General features: G+C 34.6%; 3 protein-coding genes across 10 annotated transcripts in view; 2 read left to right on the plus strand and 1 right to left on the minus strand.

The window, feature by feature from the left end:
* The first annotated feature begins 445 nt into the window (after positions 1 to 445).
* LOC128681651 (uncharacterized) lies at positions 446 to 2,158 on the plus strand. Its single transcript, XM_053765714.2, has 2 exons — positions 446 to 552; positions 1,082 to 2,158. The coding sequence occupies exon 2, from the start codon at positions 1,099 to 1,101 to the stop codon at positions 2,116 to 2,118; it is 1,020 nt and encodes a 339-aa protein (XP_053621689.1). The 5' UTR covers positions 446 to 552; positions 1,082 to 1,098; the 3' UTR covers positions 2,119 to 2,158.
* A 104-nt stretch (positions 2,159 to 2,262) lies between these two features.
* Positions 2,263 to 26,278, minus strand: LOC128681650 (uncharacterized). 8 transcript variants are annotated; one of them, XM_053765705.2, is made up of 8 exons: positions 9,521 to 9,634; positions 9,014 to 9,122; positions 8,426 to 8,498; positions 7,662 to 7,783; positions 7,282 to 7,442; positions 5,708 to 6,199; positions 3,411 to 3,500; positions 2,602 to 3,003 (listed from the first exon to the last, which is right to left on the minus strand). In XM_053765705.2, exons 1-8 carry the CDS (start codon positions 9,532 to 9,534, stop codon positions 2,961 to 2,963), a joined length of 1,104 nt encoding a protein of 367 aa, XP_053621680.1. In that variant the 5' UTR covers positions 9,535 to 9,634; the 3' UTR covers positions 2,602 to 2,960. The 8 variants fall into 8 exon arrangements, with proteins under 8 accessions (XP_053621687.1, XP_053621686.1, XP_053621684.1 ...); XM_053765707.2 differs by having other exon boundaries at positions 2,603 to 3,003; positions 7,282 to 7,439; XM_053765708.2 differs by lacking the exon at positions 9,521 to 9,634 and adding an exon at positions 26,192 to 26,277 and having other exon boundaries at positions 2,604 to 3,003.
* The window catches only part of ced-6, a 64,208-nt gene continuing 55,107 nt past the window's right edge, over positions 18,239 to 27,339 (plus strand). The window contains exon 1 of the mRNA XM_053765702.2: positions 18,239 to 18,553. The gene's annotated coding sequence lies outside the window, so the exon portion shown is untranslated. The remainder of the gene's footprint in view (positions 18,554 to 27,339) is intronic.

Raw genomic sequence — 27,339 nt, forward strand, 5'->3', positions numbered from 1 at the left:
ATAATGAGGGTTAACGTCAGGTAATTCCCCACCACACAAACATACGGACAAGCACACAAACGTCAAAATTTTGTACCTGTGAATTCCCTGGCATTAGCACCCATTGTCATGACTGGGCCAACACGATATCATTTTTTTTAGTTAATGGCGAACGCTATACTAGATTAGTATAAATAATTATAGTATATTCTCTTGATATCAATTGCCACAATTTACTAAAAAGGAAATGGTGTCCACAAAATTCCTTGCGGTAATGACTACATAATGTATACCTAATCGTAATCAATAATCTTAATACTATCTAAAATGTGAATCAGAGACATCAGAGAGTTGCATCCTGAGGTATTTTAGTAAGTGTCTATTAATAAATATAAATTGATCAATAAAAATGTGAAAGTTTATCTACGGAACCTCGAATGCGCGCGGCCCGCTCTATATTGACCTATGTACAATGTCAGAATTTTTCTGTCTTTTGTGCTATAATAAGTTGTCATATTTTTTATATAATATTTTTCGCCTTATTTACTATAGTACACATGGTTGATTCTGATGGTAAGATTTTATATATCTTAGATATAAAGTAGAATAAACATACTTTATATACTTTTAAATTCTCCTTACTATATGAATGCGAAATTTAAAAACATTGGTCGAGCAGATAAAGCGTAAAGATAAATCCAATAAACTCTCTAAAGGCGTATTTTCGAATTTAACTCCTGAATGTCTTGTCTACGCCTGTGCCAAATTACATTAAAATGGGTCTAATAGTTTGAGATTTCGTGCGTTCGTTAGAAACATACATTTTTTCTTATCATATTAACGAGCGGCCCGATTCGACTTCGCTTCAGTAAAACATAATAAAATAAACACCTAAATCTTCTTCAGAAATTACACCAGCTATTGGTGAAAACTGTACAAAAAACCGTAACATAGTTTTTGAGTTCATCGCGTTGATACAGACAGACGCAGTCGCGTCAAGGATACTCGTATATAGTTCTTTATAAATATAATTATGTAATGATATAAATCGTAGTATAGATTACAGAATACCAAAACTCAGCTGCAGTTAATAATTTTTCAGATTTTTTATAATCTTCTATGATATCAAACGATTCGCAAAAGGTACGAATATACATAACTACGTTTGAAAAAGAAATGGATACCAGAAAACCTAAAGATATTGCAAACAAATTCATATGTTCAATATGTTTGAACACAAACCCGGGGGACAAAGGAAAACAAGTGCAAAACGGAAAAAGAAAGTCAAAATCCTATCACGTGTGTCACAATGCCAAAAATTACGACCATAATACATGTTGTATTGAAAAGAAAGCTGGAGATTTTGAAGCAGGTAATGTTGCTGAAATTGCCGCTAAAGACGTGCAAACATCTGATCCTAATATAGCACAAGGACTGAACCTCTTAAACGAAGTCCTAACTGTTTTTCAAAAGAATAAAGAAACTAACTTTAATATGAGCAAAACCTCAGTCTTAAAAGACGCTGGTACATCAACTGAGACGAACAAACAAATAAAACCGAAACTTGCTATCAGCAGAACTGTGAACTATTGTATTGGCGAGTTTGAAAAGATGAACAGGTCTGACAACTTTGTTATAATCGATTATCACCAACCTGATGTTATAAAAATAAATAACAATTCATTCGATTTGATTAGGCATAAATCATCTTCTATACCTCAAATGAAATTAGATGAACTGAAGAATTCGATTAAAGTGAAAACAAGATCGAAAGATACGATTGAAGAAGTAAATCGAATGTTCGCCACGGTTAGAAAAAGAGAACAATGTAATTTGGATGACGAGGACGATTCTAACAGACCCATTACTAGAATCGGTCCTAGAGTGTTACCAGTAGTTAAAACGGAGGTTTCTAAAATCGATAATGATAAAGAAAAGATTGAAAATAGCTGCAAATGTTGCCAGACTTTTAATCTGTCGAGTGGGGACTCTGCTAGCGGTTGCTGCGGTAAGATCGAAGAGACATACGAACACACAGTGTGTTGCCGTTACAAAAAACATCGGAACAAAAGAAAAAGCACAGTCGTTTGCGAGTGCTGCAAATGTATCAGAAATCATTGTGATGTCAAAAATAAATAGATTTGTTGAGAAATTATTTTTTATTCTCTGTCGTGTTCCCGGTTTTTAATTTTTTATCCCTTCTGTGACGTTCTGGAGTCCATCTCGAAAACAGAGTAATCGCTGTGGAAAGAAAAACAGACAGAAAACAAAGACTAATAAAACAAACTCTTAGTAGTGTCATCTTTACACTGTAAAAACCATAAAATTTTGAAGATTTGGCTGTAATTTTAACGGCGGTCTACCTGATGTTAACTACCCTTGGGAATGCTATTATTACGTATCAGCTACCTAGACTCAGCTGCTAGGAGGATATGGAGTGTTCCAGGGCGGAACAACACGCCACACAATTTTCCTACCAGCTGGATCCAGTATTTAGAAGTATTCAGAAGTATTCTTTATATTACCGGGTCTTATATTATCTCTATCTGTTAACCCGCGACTTCGTCAGTGTAGAATAGTTACTTCAGACAGCATAATTATATATTTTGTGATTCATATGTTTACCCATGCCAGATTACTAATTTCTAGGATCAATATTTTAGTGTGATAGCCAATTACGTCGTCTTTGGTCGTCTTTTCAACATAATATTCATACAAACTTTCACCCAATAAGGGGTTCATTTCAAAAAAACTATATTAAACCAACAGACTATATTGTAGCCTATGTTGAACGGGGTCATTACTATATGCATACCAAATTTCATCAAACATTATTAGTATGGATTATAATTAAAAAAAGGTCGTTTTACATTTTTTATTGTTATTCAAATATATCTAAAAGGAATAATAACATACAAATATTGTAATTTGACAACATCGAACTACAGCACCATAGCACGGCCATCTCAGACAATATTTCGTCAGAAGTAGAAGCTTTCTGCAGACATCTTCGCCTTTTCGCTCCTGAAATACACAATTGTATTTCAACACCCAACGACAGTAAGACCGTGTCTGTGTATCTGTCCGTGGCATCATCAGCTGAACCGATTTAGATCTTGTTTGTTTTATTTGAAAAGGAATCAAATCGAGATTGTTCTAAGCTATGTTTGGAACATGTGAGTTCAGTCGTTTCGAAACCGAATACTCTTTTCAACTTCGAAGTCGGGGAGTTTCTTAAATTTTTAATTTAGTTATCTCCCGCCACGATGGAGACCAATAAGTCTCCTTCATTCATTAATTTATCCTAATGTCCTTTCATTCTCACGCCCGACTCACTTTCACCTTCACCTTCACACTGCTCTGTCACACTGTGACCATTTTCCCCAAGAAAGCGAGTAACTGAGAAGTGTCCAATGAGTGGTGTTCGATACCTGCTTATGCCTGGCCTCGACGAGGGCTTGTGTCTGCTTCGGGCCATTTTCTCGCTGTGAGCTCTCTCCCATACTCGGGGGCTGTCGTGGCTGGAAAATGGGAGACAAAATGTAATTTCATTTCATATTAGTTTATCCTAGACGACCGTTAGCAGTCAGGAAGGGCGAATCCAAATTATTTTTTTCATAATCGAATTATTTACACCCCTAAGTAAAAAATATAGGTACTTATAAATTACCCTATCCTTTCATATTATAAAACAAAGTTCTCTACCGCGTGTGTCTGTCTCGATAAACTCATAAACTACGCACGGATTTTCATAGAGTTTTAACCAATAGCTAGAGTGATTCCTGAGGAAGGTTTAGGGGTATAATTTATTGTGTTTTTACCCAAGCGAAGCCGGGACGGGCCGCTAGTTATTGTATGTAGTGTTATTCCAGATTATATTCTATCCGTGTACCAAATTTCATAACAATCCGTCCAGTACATTTTGCACACAGAAACATCCTCACAAAGTCGCATTTATAATATTAGTACGATTGTCAGTGAACGAAAGCGCATGTTGCAGTACCTATTTTTATTTAGGTTTTACCCGCGGTTTCACTCACGTGAATTTGAAATATATATATATATATATATAGGATAAAAAATATATAGGATACAGTCTATTCTTTTCATTCCTCACTTGTTTATATGCTCGAACTCATACACTTTCGAATGATAAAAGTGTTATGTTGCGAACTTGCTAGTGATGAAGTTATGTCTAAACTTTCGTCTTATACGTGTTGTATTTTGCCTAGATTCTTGTCCACAACTTGTAATAACTATTTACTTAAATTGTGACCATATGTGTTGAGTCCATAGTGATATTTAACTAGATATACAATGTTACTTCATTGTTTTTTTTTTACTGTGAACTTGTTGGTGGTCCATGTTAATAAATAAAAATAAAATAAAAGTTATATTCATACAAATTTTCACCCCCCTATTGTAATCATTTCGAGGTTGATTTTTGAAAAATAAAAATGGCCTGTGTTTGAATGGGCGTCTTTAACTACACGCATACCAAATTTTTTTTAAATCGGTCCAGCGGTTTAGCCGTGAAAGCGAATAGACAGACAGACAAACAAATAGGTAGACTTCAACATTTATAATATTAATGGTTATGATATTAGAATGGATTTTCATATTATATATTTGATATTGACAGTAAGAGATAAAACTAACTTTAGCTTAAAGTATGCTTTATATTTTTATGAATAGCGGGTTAACAAACACTATACATATTTTGCGATATATTATAAATATATTGCAAAATAGATGTCTTAATAACACAAGGACAAGACATCGAGTTATAACCGATAAGTTATTCTGACTTCACTTCTTCCCTTGAGATTATATCGCTTCAACAGGCATTCATTCCTTCATATTGCGATGTGGAGAAAGTTATAAGTGATGCAAGAGCACATAGAAATCATTTAAAAAGTAGCAACCATCGATAAATGTTCGCCTATGTAGTCTTTTAATGATGCCAATTTATGTAAGACCTAATGCCGGCTAAACACTGTCGCCGAACTCAGACTCAGATGCCGACACGAATGAATGAATACAGCGTAGTTTGTAGAGGTAATGAATTAATATATACGGTAATGAAAAACCAAACTAAGCATAACTCGCCAAACTTTATCGCAATAAGTCAAAAATCGCCTTTAGCCTTTAATCGAAGTGAAACTTGACGAGTACCGCTCCCACCCAGCATAATAACGTTCATTGAAAAATGTACTTTAAAGCTTTCTCTGTAGACATACTTTACGTTAACAAAACGAGAGCTGTTAGTGAGCAATACGCTAAAATTGTTGTCAATGTTATGTCTATAGAGGACGCTCTAAAACTCACTTTTCAATGAACGTTATCTTTTCGGATGGAAGCAGTGTTGTAGAAGGCTACTGACCAGTCGACTGATGAAGCTATATAGACCCTGTGATTTATTTCATTTCATTCATACAAGATATTTGCGAGAAGAATTGAGCCACCAGGCGTGCCATATGAATAGCACGTTACCAACGTCCATATGCTGTTTCTTTTTCCAATATCGTGTGTGCATCGTGTAAAAAAGGAGAACTGACGAGCGCTGACATATTTTTCCCTCATCATGGGCGCGGTCCAATCTGTATTTTGTACGAGATTAGACGAATTGGGTTGGGAAGTCTTTTATATCATTTAGCTACACTCGTCCATTGTCTATATTCTTGTGCCGATCTGACATAAGTATTGTAATATAATGATCTATACTTACTCCCCTAACTCCAAATCAAACATGGAATCCTTGTGCTCCTGCCTGCTTTTCGTGTCATACTCCTTCTTCAATACCCTTTTCAGCGTATTGGACGAATCCACAAACTTGCACATGCATTTGTTCAGCGTCTCCATTTTCGCCAAAAAGGCAGCCTTGTCCGTCATTTCTATTGGATACTTCATCAATTTATCCAACTCTTTCGTTATAATCCTACAATTGTCTTTAAGATCTGGTATATCAGTCCATTGTATATCAGTATTCGTTGAAGCATGTTTAAGTATTTTTATCTTTGGTGTGACAGTCTCTATTACATATTCTCCTTCTTCTATTCTTTCGTCCTGAGGTCTATAATATGGTTGTTTTATTCCGTACAATATTTCAGGGCTCTGGTCTTCCGAGAGTCCATCTTTGGTCTTAGCCATCACGAGTTTGAGGAGGTTGTCTAGACCAATTTTGTGATCTTTCAATAGGTGTTGGTCTAGAACCGTTATTCTGGAAAAGAATATGGATGATACAGTTTTAATGAAGTTATTTTCAATACACTAATTCGAAATATCCTTTCTTTTGGAGCCTGGACGACATAATATTATTTGGAGATGGCACGATATATAGTGTCCTCCGGGGCCTAAATAGATATATGATTAACGCACCAGGGTTTTATTTGTCGTTTGACGTCACACACGTATTGCAAAACGTCGTACGGTTCGATACACCTATGCATTGATAATTACCTCGAAACCTATGATCATTACTTGACTTAGACCCACATTTGTTAATTGTCTTTGGAGAAAAGGCCGCGTTTGTTGCGTAGCTTCTCAAACTCAAACTCAAACTCAAATATCTTTTGCGCTTTGGAAGTCGGCAGTAGACTCGTAACATTTTTGACGTCAATAAATGATGTATAGGTATCATCCTACGTTGAATAATAATTTTGAACATAAATTACTTAAAACCCCTAAAAATAACCATAGGAATTCGCATGTTAAACATCAATTCTGATTGAGAATGATATTGTTATCTAACAACTCCAACTTAGAAAAGCACCACTCGCATGTCCTCACGTGGATGTCGTACCATGCGACTGAGGCAGCTGATGACCCCTTGGTTGATGTTATGCAGATGGGCGGTTCTACATTACAGACGAATCTTCAAAATTGTTTATTTTTTAAGCTTACCCGAGGATTCGGGGCGTCGTTGCCTGCAAACTAGAAGGAGAAAGAGAGAGAACTGCTCTTCTTGGGAATAGTATTGTTAGCATGGCACCTAAAATTCATAACAAAACTCCTAGGGAATATATAGAACTAAACATTAATTTGTTTAATTTTTTTTTTTATATTGGCAAGTGTTATTATAAAATTAATTATTTTTTGACGGATATAGTTTCATTTTATGGCCATTTAAATTCAGAAGCATTCGTGTTTATCGTATTTAAATTGTTTTTTTTTCTTTACTTAAGTATTATGTGTAAAGCAGCGACTAACCAATATTTTCACACCATTCTATGGTAAAGCATGTTGAGTCTACACGTGTTTTTGCAAATAAAATATCTGTTATCTTTAAAAAAAGTGAGATACCTATCAGATTCAAAAGCACACAAATGGCAGCCGTAAGTCTCCGTGCGGGGGGAAGGTGGAGACGGCGAGTCCAGCGTAGTCACGGCGCTGGCCTTGCTGATCGGGTCCAGGTGACCTTGTAGACCTTTGGACGTGCACTCACTGCTTGCCGACAGGTCCTGCTGGTGGGGAGTTTTAGAGATTCATTGCTGATTATAAATTTATACCTGGCGAACATATGTTTTACTAGCTTCACTCCCGTGGAATTTGTGGTCGAACCCTGCAGGGCAACGCGCCAATATTACGTTTCGAAGGAAAGTGTCTGCGATTGTCTAATTACTGAATAATATTTTCACTTTGATGGATCACGACATGAATCGCTGATGATGATGAGTACTTACATTGACGTCGACAGCGACTGCAGGCTCCTCCGGGTGCGAGAACAGCTGCCGGCTCCTGGTTCTGGTGATGCGCGCCTTCAGATTAGCAAACAGTTTGGTGGCAGAGGACGTACGACCCAGCACTGGAATTGATCATCAAAAATTTTTGGAATTCATTCTTCAAAGGGCCGGGCGGGCATGGCGTGGGCATGTGGTTCCGCCCTAGAATAGGACTCGATATCCTCCCGTGGGTGTCGTACGAGACGACTAAGGGACACAAAAACTGATAGGCAACAAAACATTCTCAAAGTGGGTTGACGTCAGGCAGGGTTGTAAAATCGTAACCGAATCTTCAAATTTAATGGCCATTTTTTACGGTAACCCCGGGCTTAATTTACTAATTTACCTACATGTCCTTCTCCGCACTTCGACTTCCTGGCCAATCTGTCTCTTCATCCTATCTTGTCGTTTAATTCGCGGCTATGATGCTGCGAATCCCAGTGTCAGCATCAAAAGAATGGAAATAAATCGTATTGCCAAGTATTTAATGTATGCGAATATCAACTTGATAACTAAGCGTTACAGAGAATAAATGTATTTACAGACGGGCAGACAGAGAAATGGAATACAAAATTTCGTATTCTATCAACTTGTCTGTCCGAAGTCCTTCTATTACGTATGTATACGTTACGTATTTGATAGATACATTACGTAAGATAAGGAACTGTTATTAAAATTCTGGTGCGTTATTATGAGAAGAAGATGAACATAAATAAACAACTCACGTGGAAAACTTTTCTTCTCTTTATTTTCCAAATAATTTGTCAAAGAGAGATGTGGCACTGTATTAGTTTTTTCCTACAAATAGATATGAAAATTAAATTATTATTGTTAAATTATAATTAGGTTAACTATGTAAGTGTATACATTAAACAGATATTTTAAATAATAATAATATAAATAGTATTTTTTTTAACTGATTGATCTATGAATTTAAATTGAATTGCGTCCGTAATTTACAATTTACTTATAAACATTCATTTTTAGTGCGACCTCCTCTCATCTATTCAGGTCCTTAAATATGTACTTTTTTATATAATTTATAACACCATGTCAACTATATGGTATTCAATAAAAATATTGAGTATTGAGTACAAAAAGATAAAGGTTATTTTAATGAACTTTCAAAGCTTCAGTTTAGGAAATATTTCTGTTTTGGAATCGTAAGGATAAAGAATTTCTCTCGCTGTGTCACGCTGGACCGCGTGTGGAACTCCCGCATTTGTGGCAGCCGAAGTACCGCCTGCGCTGGTACGGCCACGTCTTGATAAAAGTCATGAAACACGCGAAGATGAGATAAAGAGAGGGTTTACCACATGTCTGATGTTGCTGGAGGCGGGGTAGTCGTTTGCGGGGTGGTGCAACGCCTTGTGCATAAGCAGCGCGCTCTCGAATTGGGACGCGAAATTGCATTGTGAACAACTGAAAATGGTAAAAAAAATTAATAGCATTTAGCACATCTAAATATTACTTATTCATTGAATTAGTGATTGAAAATACGCATATGAACCTAAAATTTGTAAGTTCTAAAGGAAATATCGTGAGGAAACCGTGCACACCAGTTGATCGAGTCTGGTTTATGAAACGGAGAAGGCAATGGCGAACCACTCCATTAATATTGATAAGATTTTTTTTGTGTGTTCATACGACTTGGCCGAGTTACGCGGCGAGCACGGGGCCTGACCACGACGCTCAGTCATGAGGAATACGACTATAATGAAGAAGTTATGCATACGACATATATTCTATATGTTTTTGCTCCATCGTTCGTATCGTTTAGCATGTCAGTTAGTAAATATAGTAAGGTAATTTATACAAACTACCTATAGTTCATATTATTGTAAACAATTTTTCTAAATTACACAAGTTTGTTAGAAATAATTTCGTTTGGTTTTTTTTAGAACTGTTTTGATGGAGTTTTGACGTATATACATTCCGATGACGTCGTTAATAATCAATTCGTGATAGACAATGAAATTATAAAAAGTTCTATATTTTAAAAGAGTACTCATTTAACATAGACTAGAGGCGTTCATAACAATTATGTTATTTAACTAGCTTTTTGCCCACGGAATCAGTTATTTTTCCGGGATTAAAGGTACCTTATAAATATGTGTGGTATGTCATTCTCCGTACTTCGAACTGCATGCATGCAAAATTTCAAGAAGATTATATAAAGGCCGTAGCTTGAGTCTGACGCTTGGTTACACGCGGTCCCATCCCCGCACATGGGAACATTGCTAGACAATGATTCGTTGAGGGTGGCGGTTGCTCTGAGGCTGGGTTGTGATGTGTGTGAACCACACCGCTGCATTTGCGGGAAGGTGGTAGAAGCTGACGGTCACCATGCTCTTGGATGTGTTAGATGTTCGGGTCGTTTGTCTCGTCATCATTCTTTGAATGACATTATTAGTAGGCCATTCTTTGAATGACATTATTGATATCGGCAAATATTCCTTGTCAATTGGAACCTCCTGGCCTCTCGCGTACAGACGGAAAGCGACCTGACGGCATCACTCTAATACCGTGGCAGAGAGGGCGTTGCCTTTTATGGGACGCAACATGTGTAAGCACATATGCGGCGTCCTATCTCACTAATAGTAAGCTGCAAGGGTGCCAGCTGGCCTTAAAATGGCCAAGTATTCTGTTTTATCCAATCAGTACGAGTTTGTTCCAGTTGCCTTGGACCCGGTTGGCCTATGTGTTCGGAGGCGAAGCGCTTTGTTGGTGAGATAGGACGGCGTTTAAGGTGTCGTGGATATAACTACCGCTCCGGATGGTACCGGGTTCAAAGGCTATCAATTGCTATCCAACGAGGAAACGCAGCTAGCGTTATGGGCACTTTTGAACCGGGTACATTTCGGGGTGGCATTTTTGATTGACATTGCAATTATTTATGTTTTATTTTATTATTTTTAATATTAAATTGATAAAGCCATTTAATTTAGAACATGACATGAAAATAAAAATATCTGACTCATGAAAAAATATAAAAAAAGAAGATTGGTTGAGTAGATTGAGCGTGAAGAGGTAATAAACATACTTTCAGATTTAAAATATTATAGTTACGATTACTTTTTAACTCCCGACGACGGAAGGAGGAGATTTAGAAGTTTAACGTGTATGTGTGTCTGTATGTTTGTCCGTGGCATTGTAGCAACTAAACGGCTAAACCAATTTTGATCTAGTTTATTTTATTTGAAAAATAATTTAGTAATCGAAAATATTCTTAACCGGTCCACACTATCCACGAACAGTTCGTTATGTATACCGAAACCGCCAGGATTCTGTATACATTGCCGATTTTTCATTGCGGTAAATAGAAGCACTCATACTAACTGCGCAATGTTAACGCATTATTATTATAATACACAACGGATTATAATTAAATTTTTCAATAGAGAGTGTGATTCGAGAGGAAGGTTTAGGTAATAATTTATCATGGTTTAGGTTATATTACCCAAGCGAAGCCGGGACGTGCCGTTTCTATTATACAAACGCGAAACGTAACGCTTTTTCCCCTAGGAGCAAAATACATCAACGAGTTACAATTCTACAGTTTTGCTAAGATTATTCCAAGCTAGTTACAGTGATGTTACAATAGCTTGTTTTTGGATGAGAACCTTTTCTCAAAATGTCCTTTCTTATAATGTCCTTTTCTCGAAATGCCCTTTCTCAAAATGTCCTTTTCTCAGAGTGTCTTTTCTCAAAATGTCCTTATGTGTTTTTGATGATAATTTAGATGAGCAACTGATTAAAACAGTTGTTTTATTAAAAGGACATCATGAGAAAGGATATTGTAAGAAAAGGACATTTTGCGTAAAGACGAAATATTTATCTACGAACTTATTTTCGCATTTATATATTAATTAGTAGGACGAACATTTGAAATAAGTAGGTACGTTCAAACTTTTGCATTTATATAGGAGGATTTACAACACAACAATATTAAGCACAACACTCGCCACACTGCACCCCTCGGCCGCACCCTAATTTTTATGTTCTATTTACAAAAAATGACAGCTGGCCCTATCCAGCTGTGAAGCGGCGAGTCCCAAAATTTAGAAAAAAAAAAACCTTTTTCGCCAACCCCATGCTGTGCGCCACAGAATACCTTTTGTGGAACAGAAACAGACACCCCACGTCTGTATCCCTTACAGGGTAGACAAAACCAGGTTGCGACTTTCGAAGGCGCGTTCAACCGTAACTTATTCAAATTTATTAAGATGGTACAAAAGTCGCAGACTAAAAGCTTTTATATACCGGTAAACAATTAGAATTACAGGCTTCGCTCAGGTACAAACATAAGAAATTATACATGTAAACCTTCCTCAGGAATCACATTATCTATTGGTGAAAACCGCATGAAAATCCGTGCAGTTTTTGAGCTAATCTCAAAAAAACACGACAAGGGTAAATTAGATACTACTTTATATAATATGTAAAGATGTAGTGGCCTCTTCTCGTATTGCCAATTGCTTCCTCGCCATCGAGCGTCGGAGCCCAGGGTCCTACATTGTATATTTTTAGGTGCTCCATGTCTGGTAAGGAACCGGAAACGGGTTATGTCATCGAATATTTATAATGTTCTATAGAAGGAAGCCCATAAAACATGTTATATATAATGTTTATTATGTTATCGGCCGTATTTTCGCGAATACATTTGGAAATAGAAAACAACTAAATTATCTTTGTGGTATTTATCATAGGTATTTATTGGCGAATGCGACAGTTTGTGTATCTGTTACTCAATCAGACCTGAACAGAGTAGATTTTGGGACACTTTTTCATCCAGTACATATATTAATTTACTTTACCGATTTGTGCGTCTTCATTTCGTTAAACAATCAATTATTTATGTGATTAATAAGGTTCTATGATAACTCGTGCGGTTGTCTGTCTGTCTGCCTTTTTAAATAATTCTTAATTACAAAATAGGATTTCTTTGGATCTTTGTGTAGGTAGACATTCAAAGAGAAAGGACGTTTGTCTTCCAACACTTGATTTTAAATGAATAAATACCTACTTAATCTCTTAGTCGCACGGGGAGCCTATTTAGTCTAGAAAGCTGTGAGCAAAGTGACCTACGATTAAGAACCACATCCAAAGAAAACTAAACTTTAAGCTCAACACATAAAGTCTCATTTACTTTGCACGCAATCAGGTCTCGGTTACTTCTGATGTACCTAAAAACGATTAATTTCTACAATCAAGTTATCATCACTGGCTGAAAATAAACTTGTGAAATCCACCATTGAATTACTTAACAATAATATCTAAATAAATTGTATACTCAATTTATAATAACCATGCACAAACATCGTTATAAAAAATAAGTATGATTATTTAAAATAAGAAGGTATTTCAACAAATTGTTTTTTAATTGCACGTGGTTTTTTTTCGGGCAAGCACAACGGTTTAATGTAAGTAAGTAATGCATTTTGCTAACGATTAACGTAAACTCAGGTAGGTAGTTACCTGCCCACCGGCCGCTCAGCCTCGTTTGTCCTTTGTTAGTCCACATGAAAAAAAATTACCACGAGTAATTACTAGAGTAGGACTCGCCACTTTAGAAAAAAAAAAAACCTTTTTCGCTATCCCATGCTGTGTGCCACAGAATACATTTTGTGGAACGAAACAGACACCCCAGGTCTGTATCTCCTTTAATTGTTTATGTGATAAATAAGGTTCTGTACTTCATGTTAGAATAATGTATCAAAATAAAAAATAAAAATAAATTGTCTATTCGCAACCGGCTTCTGTGTTTCTATTAGGTTATGGGCCCAGCACGCTTCCACTGCGCCACTCTGCTTAAAATCAATACATCATCAATACGTATAATAAAATTGAAGAAAGGCCAAATTTGTACATTGGATATATTTTTTTAATTTTTCATGAAATATACTCAGTTACTGATATAGATGACGAAAATATAGTCTTAGAAATTTTTGTCTGTCTGTCTGTCTGTCTGAAAGCGCATCACTCGAAATCTATTGGACCGATTTGCTTGAAATTTGGTATGTAGGTACCTTATATATCGGGTTAACATCTCAGATACATTTCATCCCGGTAAATGGTCAGGTTCCCGTAGGATAATTGAAAAACTTATTATGAATCAAAAATGCCTCAGAATCCCGAATTAACATCTTATAGACATTTCATCCCAGAAAATGAGGAGGGTCCTGTAAGAAAATTAGATACATTTTATCTCGGTAAATGGTCAGGTTCCCGTCGAATAATTGAAAAACTAATTATGAACTAAAAATTCCTCGGAATCCCGGGTTAACATCATATAGATATTTCATCCCGGAAAATGAGAGGGGTCCTGTAGGAAAATTAAAATGGACGGAGCCGATTTACTTTAAAATTTTGTAGAAAGGTGTAAATAGAATATAAACAAATTGTTTTTATTGATTAAAGTCTGATATAGATATAATGGGCGCAGTATGTATCAATATATCAGTATAAAACTCTTCCGTTACTGACTGACTGACTGACTGACTGACAGACAACATACACCCGAAACTGCTGGGCAGGAAGCTGAAATTTGGCATGTAGGTGAGTGTAGGTGAGCACTAAGAGAGGATTTTTCGAAATTATACTCCGAAAGGGGGTGAAAGGGATGAAATCTGTAAATATGAAATGTTCTACACTGTTGAAAAGCTAGTATGAAATAGAAATAAATGAAAGAAAAATCCCTTATGAATCGTACGTCTATCTGTCTGTCTTTTTAAACAATTCTTAATTAAAAAATACGATTTCTTTAATGATGATGATTTGACATTAAAAGAGAAAGGACGTGTTTCGTTTCTCTCCTCCAACAATTGATTATAAATGAATAAATACCTACTTAATCTCTTAGTCGCACGGGGAGCCTATTTAGTCTAGAAAGCTGTGAGCTAAGTGACCTACGATTAAGAACCACATCCAAAGAAAAATAAACTTTAAGCTCAACACAAAGTCTCATTTACTTTGCATACAACAAGGTTTCGGTTATGTCTGATATACCTAAAAACGATTAATTTCTACAATCAAGTTATCATCACTGGCTGAAAATAAACGTGTGAAATCCACCACTGCATTACTTAATAATAATATCTAAATAAATTGTATACTCAATTTATAATAACCATGCATAAACATCGTTATAAAAAATAAGTATAATTATTTAAAATAAGAAGGTAGTTCAACAAATTGTTTTTTAATTGCACGTGGTTTTTTTCGGCCAAGCACAACGGTTTAAGGTAAGTAAGTAATGCATTTTGCTAACGATTAACGTAAACTCAGGTAGGTAGTTACCTGCCCACCGGCCGCTCAGCCTCCTTTGTCCTTTGTTAGTCCACATGAAAAAAAAATACCACGAGTAATTACTAGAGTAGGACTCTCCAACTTTAGAAAAAAAAAACCTTTTTCGCTATCCCATGCTGTGTGCCACAGAATACATTTTGTGGAACGAAACAGACACCCCAGGTCTGTATCTCCTTTAATTGTTTATGTGATAAATAAGGTTCTGTACTTCATGTTAGAATAATGTATCAAAATAAAAAAGAAAAATAAATTGTCTATTCGCAACCGGCTTTTGTGTTTCTATTAGGTTATGGGCCCAGCACGCTTCCATTGGGCCATTCTGCTTAAAATCAATACATCATCAATACGTATAATGAAATTGAAGAAAGGCCAAATTTGTACATTGGATATATTTTTTTAATTTTTCATGGAATATACTCAGTTACTGATATATATGACGAAAATATAGTTTTGGAATTTTTTGCCGGTCTGTCTGTCTGAAAGCGCGTCACTCGAAATCTATTGGATCGATTTGCTTGAAATTTGGTATATAGGTACCTTATATATCGGGTTAATATCTTAGATACATTTCATCCCGGTAAATGGTCAGGTTCCCGTAGGATAATTGAAAAACTAATTATGAATCAAAAATGCCTCAGAATCCCGAATTAACATCTTATAGACATTTCATCCCAGAAAATGAGGAGGGTCCTGTAAGAAAATAAGATACATTTTATCCCGGTAAATGATCAGGTTCCCGTCGGATAATTGAAAAACTAATTATGAACTAAAAATTCCTCGGAATCCCGGGTTAACATCTTATAGATATTTCATCCAGGAAAATGAGAGGTCCTGTAGGAAATTGAAAATGGACGGAGCCGATTTACTTTAAAATTTTGTAGACAGGTGTAAATAGAATATAAACAAATTGTTTTTATCGATTAAAGTCTGATATAGATATAATGGGCGCAGTATGTATCAATATATCAGTATAAAACTCTTCCGTTACTGACTGACTGACTGACTGACAGACAACATACACCCGAAACTGCTGGGCAGGAAGCTGAAATTTGACATGTAGGTGAGTGTAGGTGAGCACTAAGAGAGGATTTTTCGAAATTATACTCCGAAAGGGGGTGAAAGGGGTGAAATCTGTAAATATGAAATGTTCTACACCGTTGAAAAGCTAGTATGAAATAAAAATAAATGAAAGAAAAATCCCTTATGAATCGTACGTCTATCTGTCTGTCTTTTTAAACAATTCTTAATTAAAAAATACGATTTCTTTGATGATGATGATTTGACATTAAAAGACGTGTTTCGTTTCTCTCCTCCAACAATTGATTATAAATGAATAAATACCTACTTAATCTCTTAGTCGCACGGGGAGCCTATTTAGTCTAGAAAGCTGTGAGCTAAGTGACCTACGATTAAGAACCACATCCAAAGAAAAATAAACTTTAAGCTCAACACATAAAGTCTCATTTACTTTGCATACAACAAGGTTTCGGTTATGTCTGATGTACCTAAAAACGATTAATTTCTACAATCAAGTTATCATCACTGGCTGAAAATAAACGTGTGAAATCCACCACTGCATTACTTAACAATAATATCTAAATAAATTGTATACTCAATTTATAATAACCATGCACAAACATCGTTATAAAAATAAGTATAATTATTTAAAATAAGAAGGTAGTTCAACAAATTGTTTTTTAATTGCACGTGGTTTTTTCGGCCAAGCACAACGGTTTAATGTAAGTAAGTAATGAATTTTGCTAACGATTAACGTAAACTCAGGTAGGTAGTTACCTGCCCACCGGCCACTCAGCCTCGTTTGTCCTTTGTTAGTCCAGATCAAAAAAAAAATACCACGAGTAATTATACCACGAATAATACTGATTCTAAGCGGTTCTGAGTGTTAAACATTTGAATAAAAGGAAGGACTGACGACTTTTCCAATAGATAAAGGTATATATATATATATATATATATATATATATATATATATATATACTAAGTTATCCCTTGATTGAATTTACAAGCTGCTTCTTCTCACGAGCAGATTGTAAATTCAATCAAGGGAAGAGTTATGAACTCTATATTTCTGAATAAATGCATACTTTGATGCGTTTTTCTATACTATAGCTGTCTTGGTGGAATTATTTTTTGAGATACATTTTACTGATTTTTGCATTTCTTCAATTTGTTGAATATATGGCAGTTTATTGTCACTATACATGCACACAATAACAAGTATGCGGTAGGTAGTCTATTGATAAAAAATGACTCGTGGTATTTTTTTTTTCATCTGGACAAACAAAGGACAAACGAGGCTGAGCGGCCGGTGGGCAGGTAACTACCTACCTGAGTTTACGTTAATCGTTAGCAAAATGCATTACTTACTTACCTTAAACCGTTGTGCTTGGCCGAAAAAAAAACCACGTGCAATTAAAAAACAATTTGTTGAAATACCTTCTTATTTTAAATAATCATACTTGTTTTTTATAACGATGTTTGTGCATGGTTATTATAAATTGAGTATACAATTTATTTAGACTTTATTATTAAGTAATTCAATGGTGGATTTCACACGTTTATTTTCAGTCAGTGATGATAACTTGATTGTAGAATTTAATCCCTTATGACTCGTACGTCTATGTGTCTGTCTTTTAAAGTAATTCTTAATTACAAAATACGATTTCTTTGATGATGATGATTTGACATTAAAAGAGAAAGGACGTGTTTCGTTTCTCTCCTCCAACACTTGATTTTAAATGAATAAATACCTACTTAATCTCTTAGTCGCACGGGGAGCCTATTTAGTCTAGAAAGCTGTGAGCCAAGTGACCTACGATTAAGAACCACATCCAAAGAAAAATAAACTTTAAGCTCAACACATAAAGTCTCATTTACTTTGCACGCAATTAAGTCTCGGTTATTTCTGATGTACCTAAAAACGATTAAATTCTACAATCAAGTTATCATCACTGGCTGAAAATAAACGTGTGAATTCCACCATTGAATTATGTTTTTTTTTTCATTTAAGCGATCCTTTTGTTGTAGTTTTATCGTGTTCTATAAACAAATCTAAAAATGCTGGCTGGTAAACGTCGTTGTATAAAAAGATATCTTGCAATATTCGAATAAGGTCCATAGACAAAAAAGGCTGTATAGTGGAAAGGCGGGCAAAGCCTCTCCTAATACTGGCATGTTGGCACTACCATTACCTGACTGAACTCGTTCGTTCGCCATCGCCAGTCTTGTGCGGGAGGTCGAAGGAGTGGTTGTGTTGTGTGGCGTCCGCGCTAATTTATACAATCATTTTTATTACAACTAATAAGTCAACTCACGAACTCTGTGACACTGCAGTTACCGAGTTAAGAGACATTCGAACAAAATTTAACCGGTTGAAAACTTCAATAGGAAGTAGGTTCCACGACAGTTATATAAAACTATGTTCGGTTCTCTGCTGGATTACTAACGAGTTGTTTTGAGTGATTAAAGCGGAGTTTTTTTGTTTTAAAAAAGTGTTTTTGTGAAGTGAAACCGACAAATATCAGGTGAGTTTTTTTGCCGCTAGATAACAGCGCTTTCTCCTGGTTTAGGGTTGAATGGCTGAGTGACTCATCGAGATCGCATTGTCGTTGACATTTCTTGTCCGAAACGAGTTTAACTTTGCAGTTAAAATGCATTTCGTTCTCATAAACGCATTTGTAGCCGCATTTAGAACTAGTGCTGTCAATAATTTGATTTTAGAACGTTGCTTTTGGTTTTAAAAACAGATAAGTAGAATTATTTTGAATTTTTATAAGGTTGGTATGTACACAAATACTTAATAATAATAATAATAAAGTCTAAATAAATTGTATACTCAATTTATAATAACCATGCACAAACAACGTTATAAAAAATAAGTATGATTATTTAAAATAAGAAGGTATTTCAACAAATTGTTTTTTAATTGCACGTGGTTTTTTTCGGCCAAGCACGACGGTTTAAGGTAAGTAAGTAATGCATTTTGCTAACGACGTAAACTCAGGTAGTTAGGTACCTACCCATCGGGTGCTCAGCCTCGTTTGTCCTTTGTTTGTCCAGATGAAAAAAAAATACCACGAGTAATTTTTTATCAATAGACTACCTACCGCTTACTTCTTATTGTGTGCATGTATAGTGACAATAAACTGCCATATATTCAACAAATTGAAGAAATGCAAAAATGAGTAAAATTTATCTCGAAAAATAATTCCACCAAGGCAGCCATAGTATAGAAAAACGCATCAAAGTATGCATTTATTGAGAAATAAAGAGTTCACAACTCTTCCCTTGATTGGATTTACAATCAGCACGTGAGAAGAAGCAGCCAGTATACCTACTTATTATCTCTTCGCTTCGGACCAGATTTATTGGAAAAGTCGTCAGTTCTTCCTTTTTTTTTCAAATGTTTAGGCTCTCAGAACCGCGTAGAATCACTATTATACTTTGTGTTGGTAATGCGTGGCTTAAACTATGACACAATATAATCTTGCCTTCTAAGTAGTGCCTATTTCGATAAACGTTTTTGCTCTTGTTTTTGTCCACGAATGACGTCAACTTTGAAAATAGCCTCACAGGCTGCTAGGTGATTAACAAAATCAAGTTTTATATTGTTCTATAGATTAACTCTCATAACTACATATATAACTTGGTGGATTCCGTATACATTGCTGGCTTTTCATTGCGGTGAATAAAATCACTCGTACATACTACGCAATGTTCATGCATTCGCGTCAGCGTGTGTCCGAGGCGATAGTGTGTAGACCGCGCGAAGTGGAAACGGAAAGCTTCGAAAGAGGACCCTGGACTCAACCTATTAATTCTGACGAAGAAACCCAGAAGCTCATGAGACAGAGATAGACATAGTACATAGTCGTCTGTGGCGTCCATTGCAACGATTGCGACACCCTTTTTAGAAGTTAGTTCCACAATGCTAGTATTTTGTAGCTTTGGTAAATATTATTTAATTTAGAATATGACGTGAAAAAATGCCTGTGAAGGCCCAATTTATGAATAAATGATTTGATTTTGATTGTAGTGTTAATAATAACTTGAAACTTCGCTTAAAAGATCTAGAGGTGAAACCGTCTCTAGATCCTTTAATCTCACCATTTCGTATCTTACAAAACTATATTTTGTAACACTCTATTTAGACGATGGTACGTATGTGAGCTTGTGTACTAGATAGAAATTCCATCCAATAAATCTTGTCTTTATATTCCATGATATTCAAAAGGCCAGCTGCAATTCTAATGGCACAGATGTAATACTAGGGCAGTGGCGTAACAATAGGGTAGGAAGGGATAATGGTCCTAGCTGAAAGGGAGGCACCCCCATGTCCCCCATCAATGGTAACAATTTTGGGGCTCTAAGATTCGTTCACGCTCCAATCCCCGCACTTTTGATTTGCGATATTAATCAATATCTATTCATCGACAATGTAAGTTGATGGAATTGATTAATGGAGTCCTCAAAAATTGGAATTTAAATTGAAAATAGTACCTAGTAAAAGTACTTGTAATTACTTGGAAAGATTAGTTGGTCCTAAGTACCTTTGTAAAATGTTAATTGAGTCCTATGTCAGATGTCAAAAGAGTATGGCAATAATACGTCTGTCTCTGTCGCTCTCATTTCGAATGTATCTGTTCATCCTGCTGTCATAGGACTCAAGTTATTTTTTACAAAGTATAGTACAATGTTACATTCCGTTTTTTTTTTCTTACGAATCCTAAATGTAAACAAATGTTCACAGTACTTATTGTTGTATTATGAAATATTCGTTCAAACCTATACATTCTAAAGGAAAACAATTGACCAAGAAAGTAATTTCCTATAAAGTCTATTTTAAATTATATCGCTGTAAGATCATAAAAGGACATTGTAAGACATTGTTTACACAATAAGACTGGTAAGAAATACGGAGTTTAGATGAAACAGACGGAAATTTCCACAAGTACTGTGGTACAAACAGATATGTGTATCAAAAATGAAGAAATTTAGAATAGTAGGGTTGCCGCAAGTCTGTACAATCCAGTTAATAATTATGTCCAATTTAAGAAACAACTTGGCAACCATTGCTTAAACTGTATAGCTGTAAACCGCATCCTAGTTACTGCAACAGTACTACAAGTAGTACAGTACAACAGTAGTAGTTACTACAAACAGACACTATTTTGATGTACAGCTACCACAAAATCGCAAATTATTCGCTTATTTGACCAACCATAAAGTTCTAGTTGTATTTTTTTTTGTCTTTGTCATGTTGGTAAAATTTGAACTTTCGGTAAAGCCGAATTGACACGCTTGACAAAAGTTAACTACTCTTTTGGGGCGACACGTTTTGTTATTTTTTATTGCGTTTCACAATCAAAATTAAAATTAAGGTAATTTGTACCTACTTATGAATAGAACTGGAATCTCCCATTATAGGTGCTCAACATTAATTGTGAATGTGTATTCGTCTTTCTTTTACGTCAAAACACTTGTTAGGGTAACAGATAACAACATTTGAAAATCCACACACATTGTTTTATATTATTACTAGCTTTTGCCCGCTTCACATTTGAACTTGAGATCATTGTTTTGTAATGAATCATTTAAAATAATACCTAATATTAAAAAAAACTATTAATTTCAACTGAAATAACCTAAAAACAAAGTCGACATAATGTTTTTACAAAGTGTTTTACGCGAGATCTGCAATCCGACGCGACGCTTAGCGCTCGTGACGTCACAATGCACAAAGATTCTGCAACGGCTTTTTGTCCCCGGCATTATATTACATACCAGTTCAAGGGTATATTACCTTTATATATGTTCGCATGTACATAAACGTAAATAGATGTTACTTTGTGTGTATTGCAGCTAGATAAACGCATTTACTTAGTCAAAGACGTCTAACTGCAATAATTTATTTTTTTAAAAATGCACTTGAATATTAAATTAAAACACTTTCTAGTGCAACAATTGCAAATATTTAAGTTTTAAATATTGAAAATAAAAAATATTTTTGATATATATTGTACTATTTTTGACCTAAATTAGATATAAATCGTTAACTAAGGACTGTAATACCTAATATGTAATTTGTATAAAATACTAGCCGCGCCCCGGGGCTTTACTCCTTTATCCTGAAATTCCCATGCTTGTGGCCATTCCCGTGTAACAAATTTCATTTAAACGTTGTAATTATGTAAAAAAAACTTAACGTTTTTATTTTTTGCACAGTAGCGCCATCTACTTTATAAAGCGCCATTGACTATCAGACTTGTTGACCAAATCCTACGGGAATCGCGTGCTTTCAGGATAAAAATGAACCCTATGTGTTAGCCTAATCTCCAAGGTATCGGCTATCACAATACCAAATTTAATTGGCCCCACCGTTTGAGCGTGAAGAAGTAACAAACGTACTCATCAACATTGCCGGTATACTTTATATAGATAAAATATACCGTAATTATAACTTATAAAGTATTTACAATACCTGCGTCATTTGTTATTCATTAAATTTATATTAGTTATGTTAGATACGTTACCTACGTATATAAAATATTAAGTGATGCAAACTTGACACTGATGTGCATTGCATTAATATATCTTATCTTCAGCAATAAAATATATTATTAAAGTCTATCTAGCCTTGTGTTTATTATTTTTATTTTTGCCCTAGAACAGGCGAGCTACTTTTTCGCCATGTTTTGTCTGCATGCACACATGAGTATCTTCACAGGAATTACTAAGACAGTGGATTCAGGGCAGGGCAGACAGGCTCTTGGTTGTGACCAACAGCCAATAGAGGCTCGGTGACTTGAAATTAGTGGATAATGGGAAATTTGTTTGCTCTTGGTTGTGAATGTGACAGTCTACAAAAACTAGTGTTACTTATGAAAATTTCTAACTCTGTGGATAGTGAGCAGTCAAATAGCTCTTGGTTATTATCTGCAGCCTACAAAGACTCACAGTGTCACTTGTGAATATCATTTTCTCAGACTGTGAATGGCAGTACCTATAATAACCTTTCATTGTGTCCTACAGTCCACAGAGATAGTCGTTGTGGACTGTAGTTCGCCACAAAATTGAACTTGGTCTTGCAAATTTGTTTTTTCATGCATTTTAGTTAGGGTTTATAAAGCGTATAGCCCCTGGCCATGTAGCAATAGCAGTAAATTAACCCATTTAGCTTAAATAACAGTTACAACGTTATTTAGGTTAGTTATCATCTTGCGTACTCGTTAAACGTTGTAACGCTAATTATTATTACGTAAAATGTTTTAGTGCGAAACTCACGTCATTTTAATGTAGGTTAGGATTTCATGCGGAGAAATAAACATCGAGATTAATAACGTTTAGTAATTTTTGCTCTACTTACTGTTGTTTTAAATTTTTTTCACTAAAGAAATTCTTATATTTATATAAAACAATGTCCTCTCCAACTCGAAAACTAATGCACGGATTTTCATACGATTCTCACAGATAGATAGTGTGGGAAATTTAGGTGTTTAATTTATTATGTTTTCCCGGAACGGGCCTCCAGTTATTGCGTAAAGAAAGATGTCCGTGCTTGGTCTTTGGTTTAAACTTAAGAAAGTTAGAAAAAAAATGTTGTCTTTTATATATTTCTTTGTCTATGGTTCAATGTTCAAACGCCCAGGGAAGGAAAACCACTATTCATTGTTATAGTACAAATAAATTTCATAAGAAAAATAATTCTGCATGAACTGCCATTTTTGTAAATGTTTTTCAATAATTCTTCCTTTTTTGAAGTAGTAATTTTTAATCATTATTTAAGTTATATTTTTTTTTTATAAATTAAGTACTTTTTCGATTGCTAAATATTTGTTCATACCCGACTGGGGTGCATTCCGTATTCTGAGTTGTTCCTACTAATGAAAGCAGTTTTTGCAATACTGTATTACTATAAAGTAATACTTACTTTACAGTAATACAGTATTGCAAAAACTGCTTAGGCATATTTAGAATATAACGTTGTCTTAGTAAATACATTATTCGTTCACGATAAAATCAAAATACATGTATCAGTTAGCACTGGCATGTTAGACGATGTAAAATAATAATAAAAGTAAAATCTAATAAAAAATGCATTAAAAATGTGTAACCATTGTTCCCTTGGCAAGGAGATAAGGCACGGCGAGCGAGCGGTCATTAAAAATGTCATACTAAACACATGATTGGTGGAATGCGATTTTGTAATCGATATTTGATTGCGATTTGAAAAATTCGATATTGTCGTTTCGTTGCCAACGGCAAAAAGTTTAAAAATGGAATCTAAATGTTTTTGCAATTATTTTTATTACTCTTCATTATGTTGTGGTTCGAGACTTTATTCAGTCATTTATTGCTTCCTGTAAATTACATGTAATGTGTTTTAATATCTAAGGATCATGGATCTGCATTCAATTTATTGGCCGTTTTTTTTTTTTGTAAAATTGACATTTTCTTTTTTTTATGTAGTATTTTAATCTGAGGTGAGCGTTTATTGAGTGATAAATTTATCATGTGCTACTTAATCGAATCCACGACCTGCGACTGCAACTTCTTTAATGTAACCTGCCCATCTCGTTTCTGGCTTTCCGATATTTCTTTTCCGTATCCTAGGCCACCACTCGATTAGATAATTTCTCTATATTGTTATTCTAACAATTAACTTTGTGTAATGGTGAAACATCAAAGTTTCAGTATCAATAACTATTGATACTCGACCTTGATAAGACCTTGATGATCATTGAGAATATCGATTGTATCGATACTATCGATAGCCCAGAACGAAGCAATGTTGCCTCGTTTTGAATTTTTGAGCTATTTATTGTATACTATCAATAGTATATCGATTGATTATTCGAAAGTGCTATGAATGGGTAACCGGTAAAGTTTTAATATTACTTATATATTTACACCCTGTCCCGGCTTCGCTCGGTTAAAATCACAATAAATTATACACCGAAACGTTCCTCAAGAAACTCACATTGATGAAAACCGTACAAATTTTTTTTTTAGTTTATTGCCTTCATGCAGACAGTCAAACGCGACAGGAGAACTTTTTTTATAATATATAAGGATGGATTTAAGAACTTTATTGCACAAAAATTATATACAAAAGGTAGAAAGTAGATATATCTCGGAACCTCAAAGTTTTGCAATACGTCTACAATGCAAAAGGCAGATAGATAATCGAAACTTGGTATAAAACATCTTTTAACTTATAGTCCGTAAAAACGACTATTTCACAAAGCCAACCACAAATAATCCAGAGCTATTAGAAAACAAAAAAGCGAGCGAAACCAGCGAAAGTATAGACAATTAGAGAAAGTATAGTTGACGTACACAATTACGTGTTGACCAATTACGGGTCAGAGTGGCGATCGGAAAGCCAATCACGTGCGCCGAAAGTACGCGCGCCAATTTTGGCGAACCACCATTGGTAGATAGGTATGCTGTCAATGTTAGACAGCTGATTTTTATTATCATTGTGCAAATGTTGCAATCTTGTTTTGAAATACAGTTTTAATAATACGTAGGTAAGTACTTCTAGAAATATAGTTTTGTTGTAACGGGTAAATACAAATAGAAAAAATATCCGCCCGAAATATTATGTGTTCAAAAACTTCCCTAAGTAATATGCACCAAATGGAAATAATTAAAAAAAAAAAAATTAAAACAATTTATTTAGCGCCAATGACCGGGTAATGTCATGTGTCAGAATAAAAAACTAACCAAAACCCCTGTCTAAAGCTTAGAGCAATCATTTTCACTCATCCATATTAAGTATCTTCTGCAAAAACATTGTGTTTGACTCGTGTAGTTACGACTATTGAAAAGTAGTTTGTACGTATTGATACTACGTTATGTTATGAGCATTGAGAATTGTGTAAAATTTTAGAGGTACCTAACTACTTATTGACCTAAATAATAAAATAATACCGAACTAAATAATAATTTATTCAATTAAAACTTATAATAGGGTACTACATAGATGGTGAAGGAAAAACAAAATAGGCGATATTTTATATACACACACAGAAATTAAACTACACATTCAGAAATTAAACTTTCACAGGCACTTTTTCACGTCAAATTTCAAATTAAGTATTTACTTAGTAATTTCAGCTATCTTAAATGTAAAATGGAACAGCTAAAAATCCACTCACCTACGCAAGCAGTGATATGCGTGGATAAAACCATTATAGTCTTTTTGGAAACAGATAAGTAAAACCTATATTCACTGTTGTTTTGATAAATATTTGCATGAAACTGATAAAATTCCATACTTCCGAGTATTTCCTACAGATAATAAATATGACGTTTAGGGGCGGAATCTGGATTTGTTGTTTTAAAAAATAAATATGTATTAATTTGATTAGTTCGAAATTCAAATCTTCCGGAAGATATTTTGTTCTATATCGTACCAGTACCGTCGTTCTATGATTAACAATTAAATGAACGTATGAATAAATGTAATGTTTGCTGGAATGTCAGAATTTTTTATTATTTGCATATGTGTAAATCGTCAACCTATAAAATGATTCAACTCTATAAAACCTGTATTATTCAGAAGTTCATATTCGTCACAAGTAAATGTTTCTTGTTTACACTTAATTTTCTTTGTTTACATTGTGATAAAGTGTAGAATTATTTTGTTCTTAATTTATGTAGGTACATTATAATGAAATCACATTGAATTATCTTTATATTTCTACATATAAGGAAAACCAGTATTAATTTGTAAAATAAACACGAGTAAAAATATAGTAACAAAAATTACTTTTTTAAATTGTTGCCTATCTTTATCTGTGCATTTCGAGTGCCAGTCAAAATAATAAATTCTGTTTTTTTTTTCTGACGAAATAAAAAATTGCATTTTCAAACGTTTCCGAAAGTGTCATTTGGTTGGCCTAAAATAATTTGGCGCTAAAATAATCTCCATACTAAAAATCTTTTTATTAGCTACAATTTCCCACTCTCTTTCCATGTATCATTATCTCTGGTTTTTTCCACCCATGTTTTGTCGAATAGGGTAATTGCCAAGATAAAATAGATATATTTAGGATCATTATGATAATTCATACACTGTAGCAATGCAGCTGGATTTAAATACAAGAGTTGGTTGGAAAGTCCATTTTCAAAAAGTACGAAATTATAAAAATAAATTTAACCATCATACCTAAATAACAAAAAAATTGTAACAACCTTTATTAAGAAATCATCACTATAAACGTAATATTTAATATAGCTATCGAACAAACATTACTTACTTCGTTTGGACGAGTCCAAAAATGTATGATTTTATTTTTGACAA

Source organism: Plodia interpunctella, chromosome 27 (genome assembly GCF_027563975.2).
Source record: "Plodia interpunctella isolate USDA-ARS_2022_Savannah chromosome 27, ilPloInte3.2, whole genome shotgun sequence".
Classification (NCBI taxonomy): Eukaryota; Metazoa; Arthropoda; class Insecta; order Lepidoptera; family Pyralidae; genus Plodia; species Plodia interpunctella.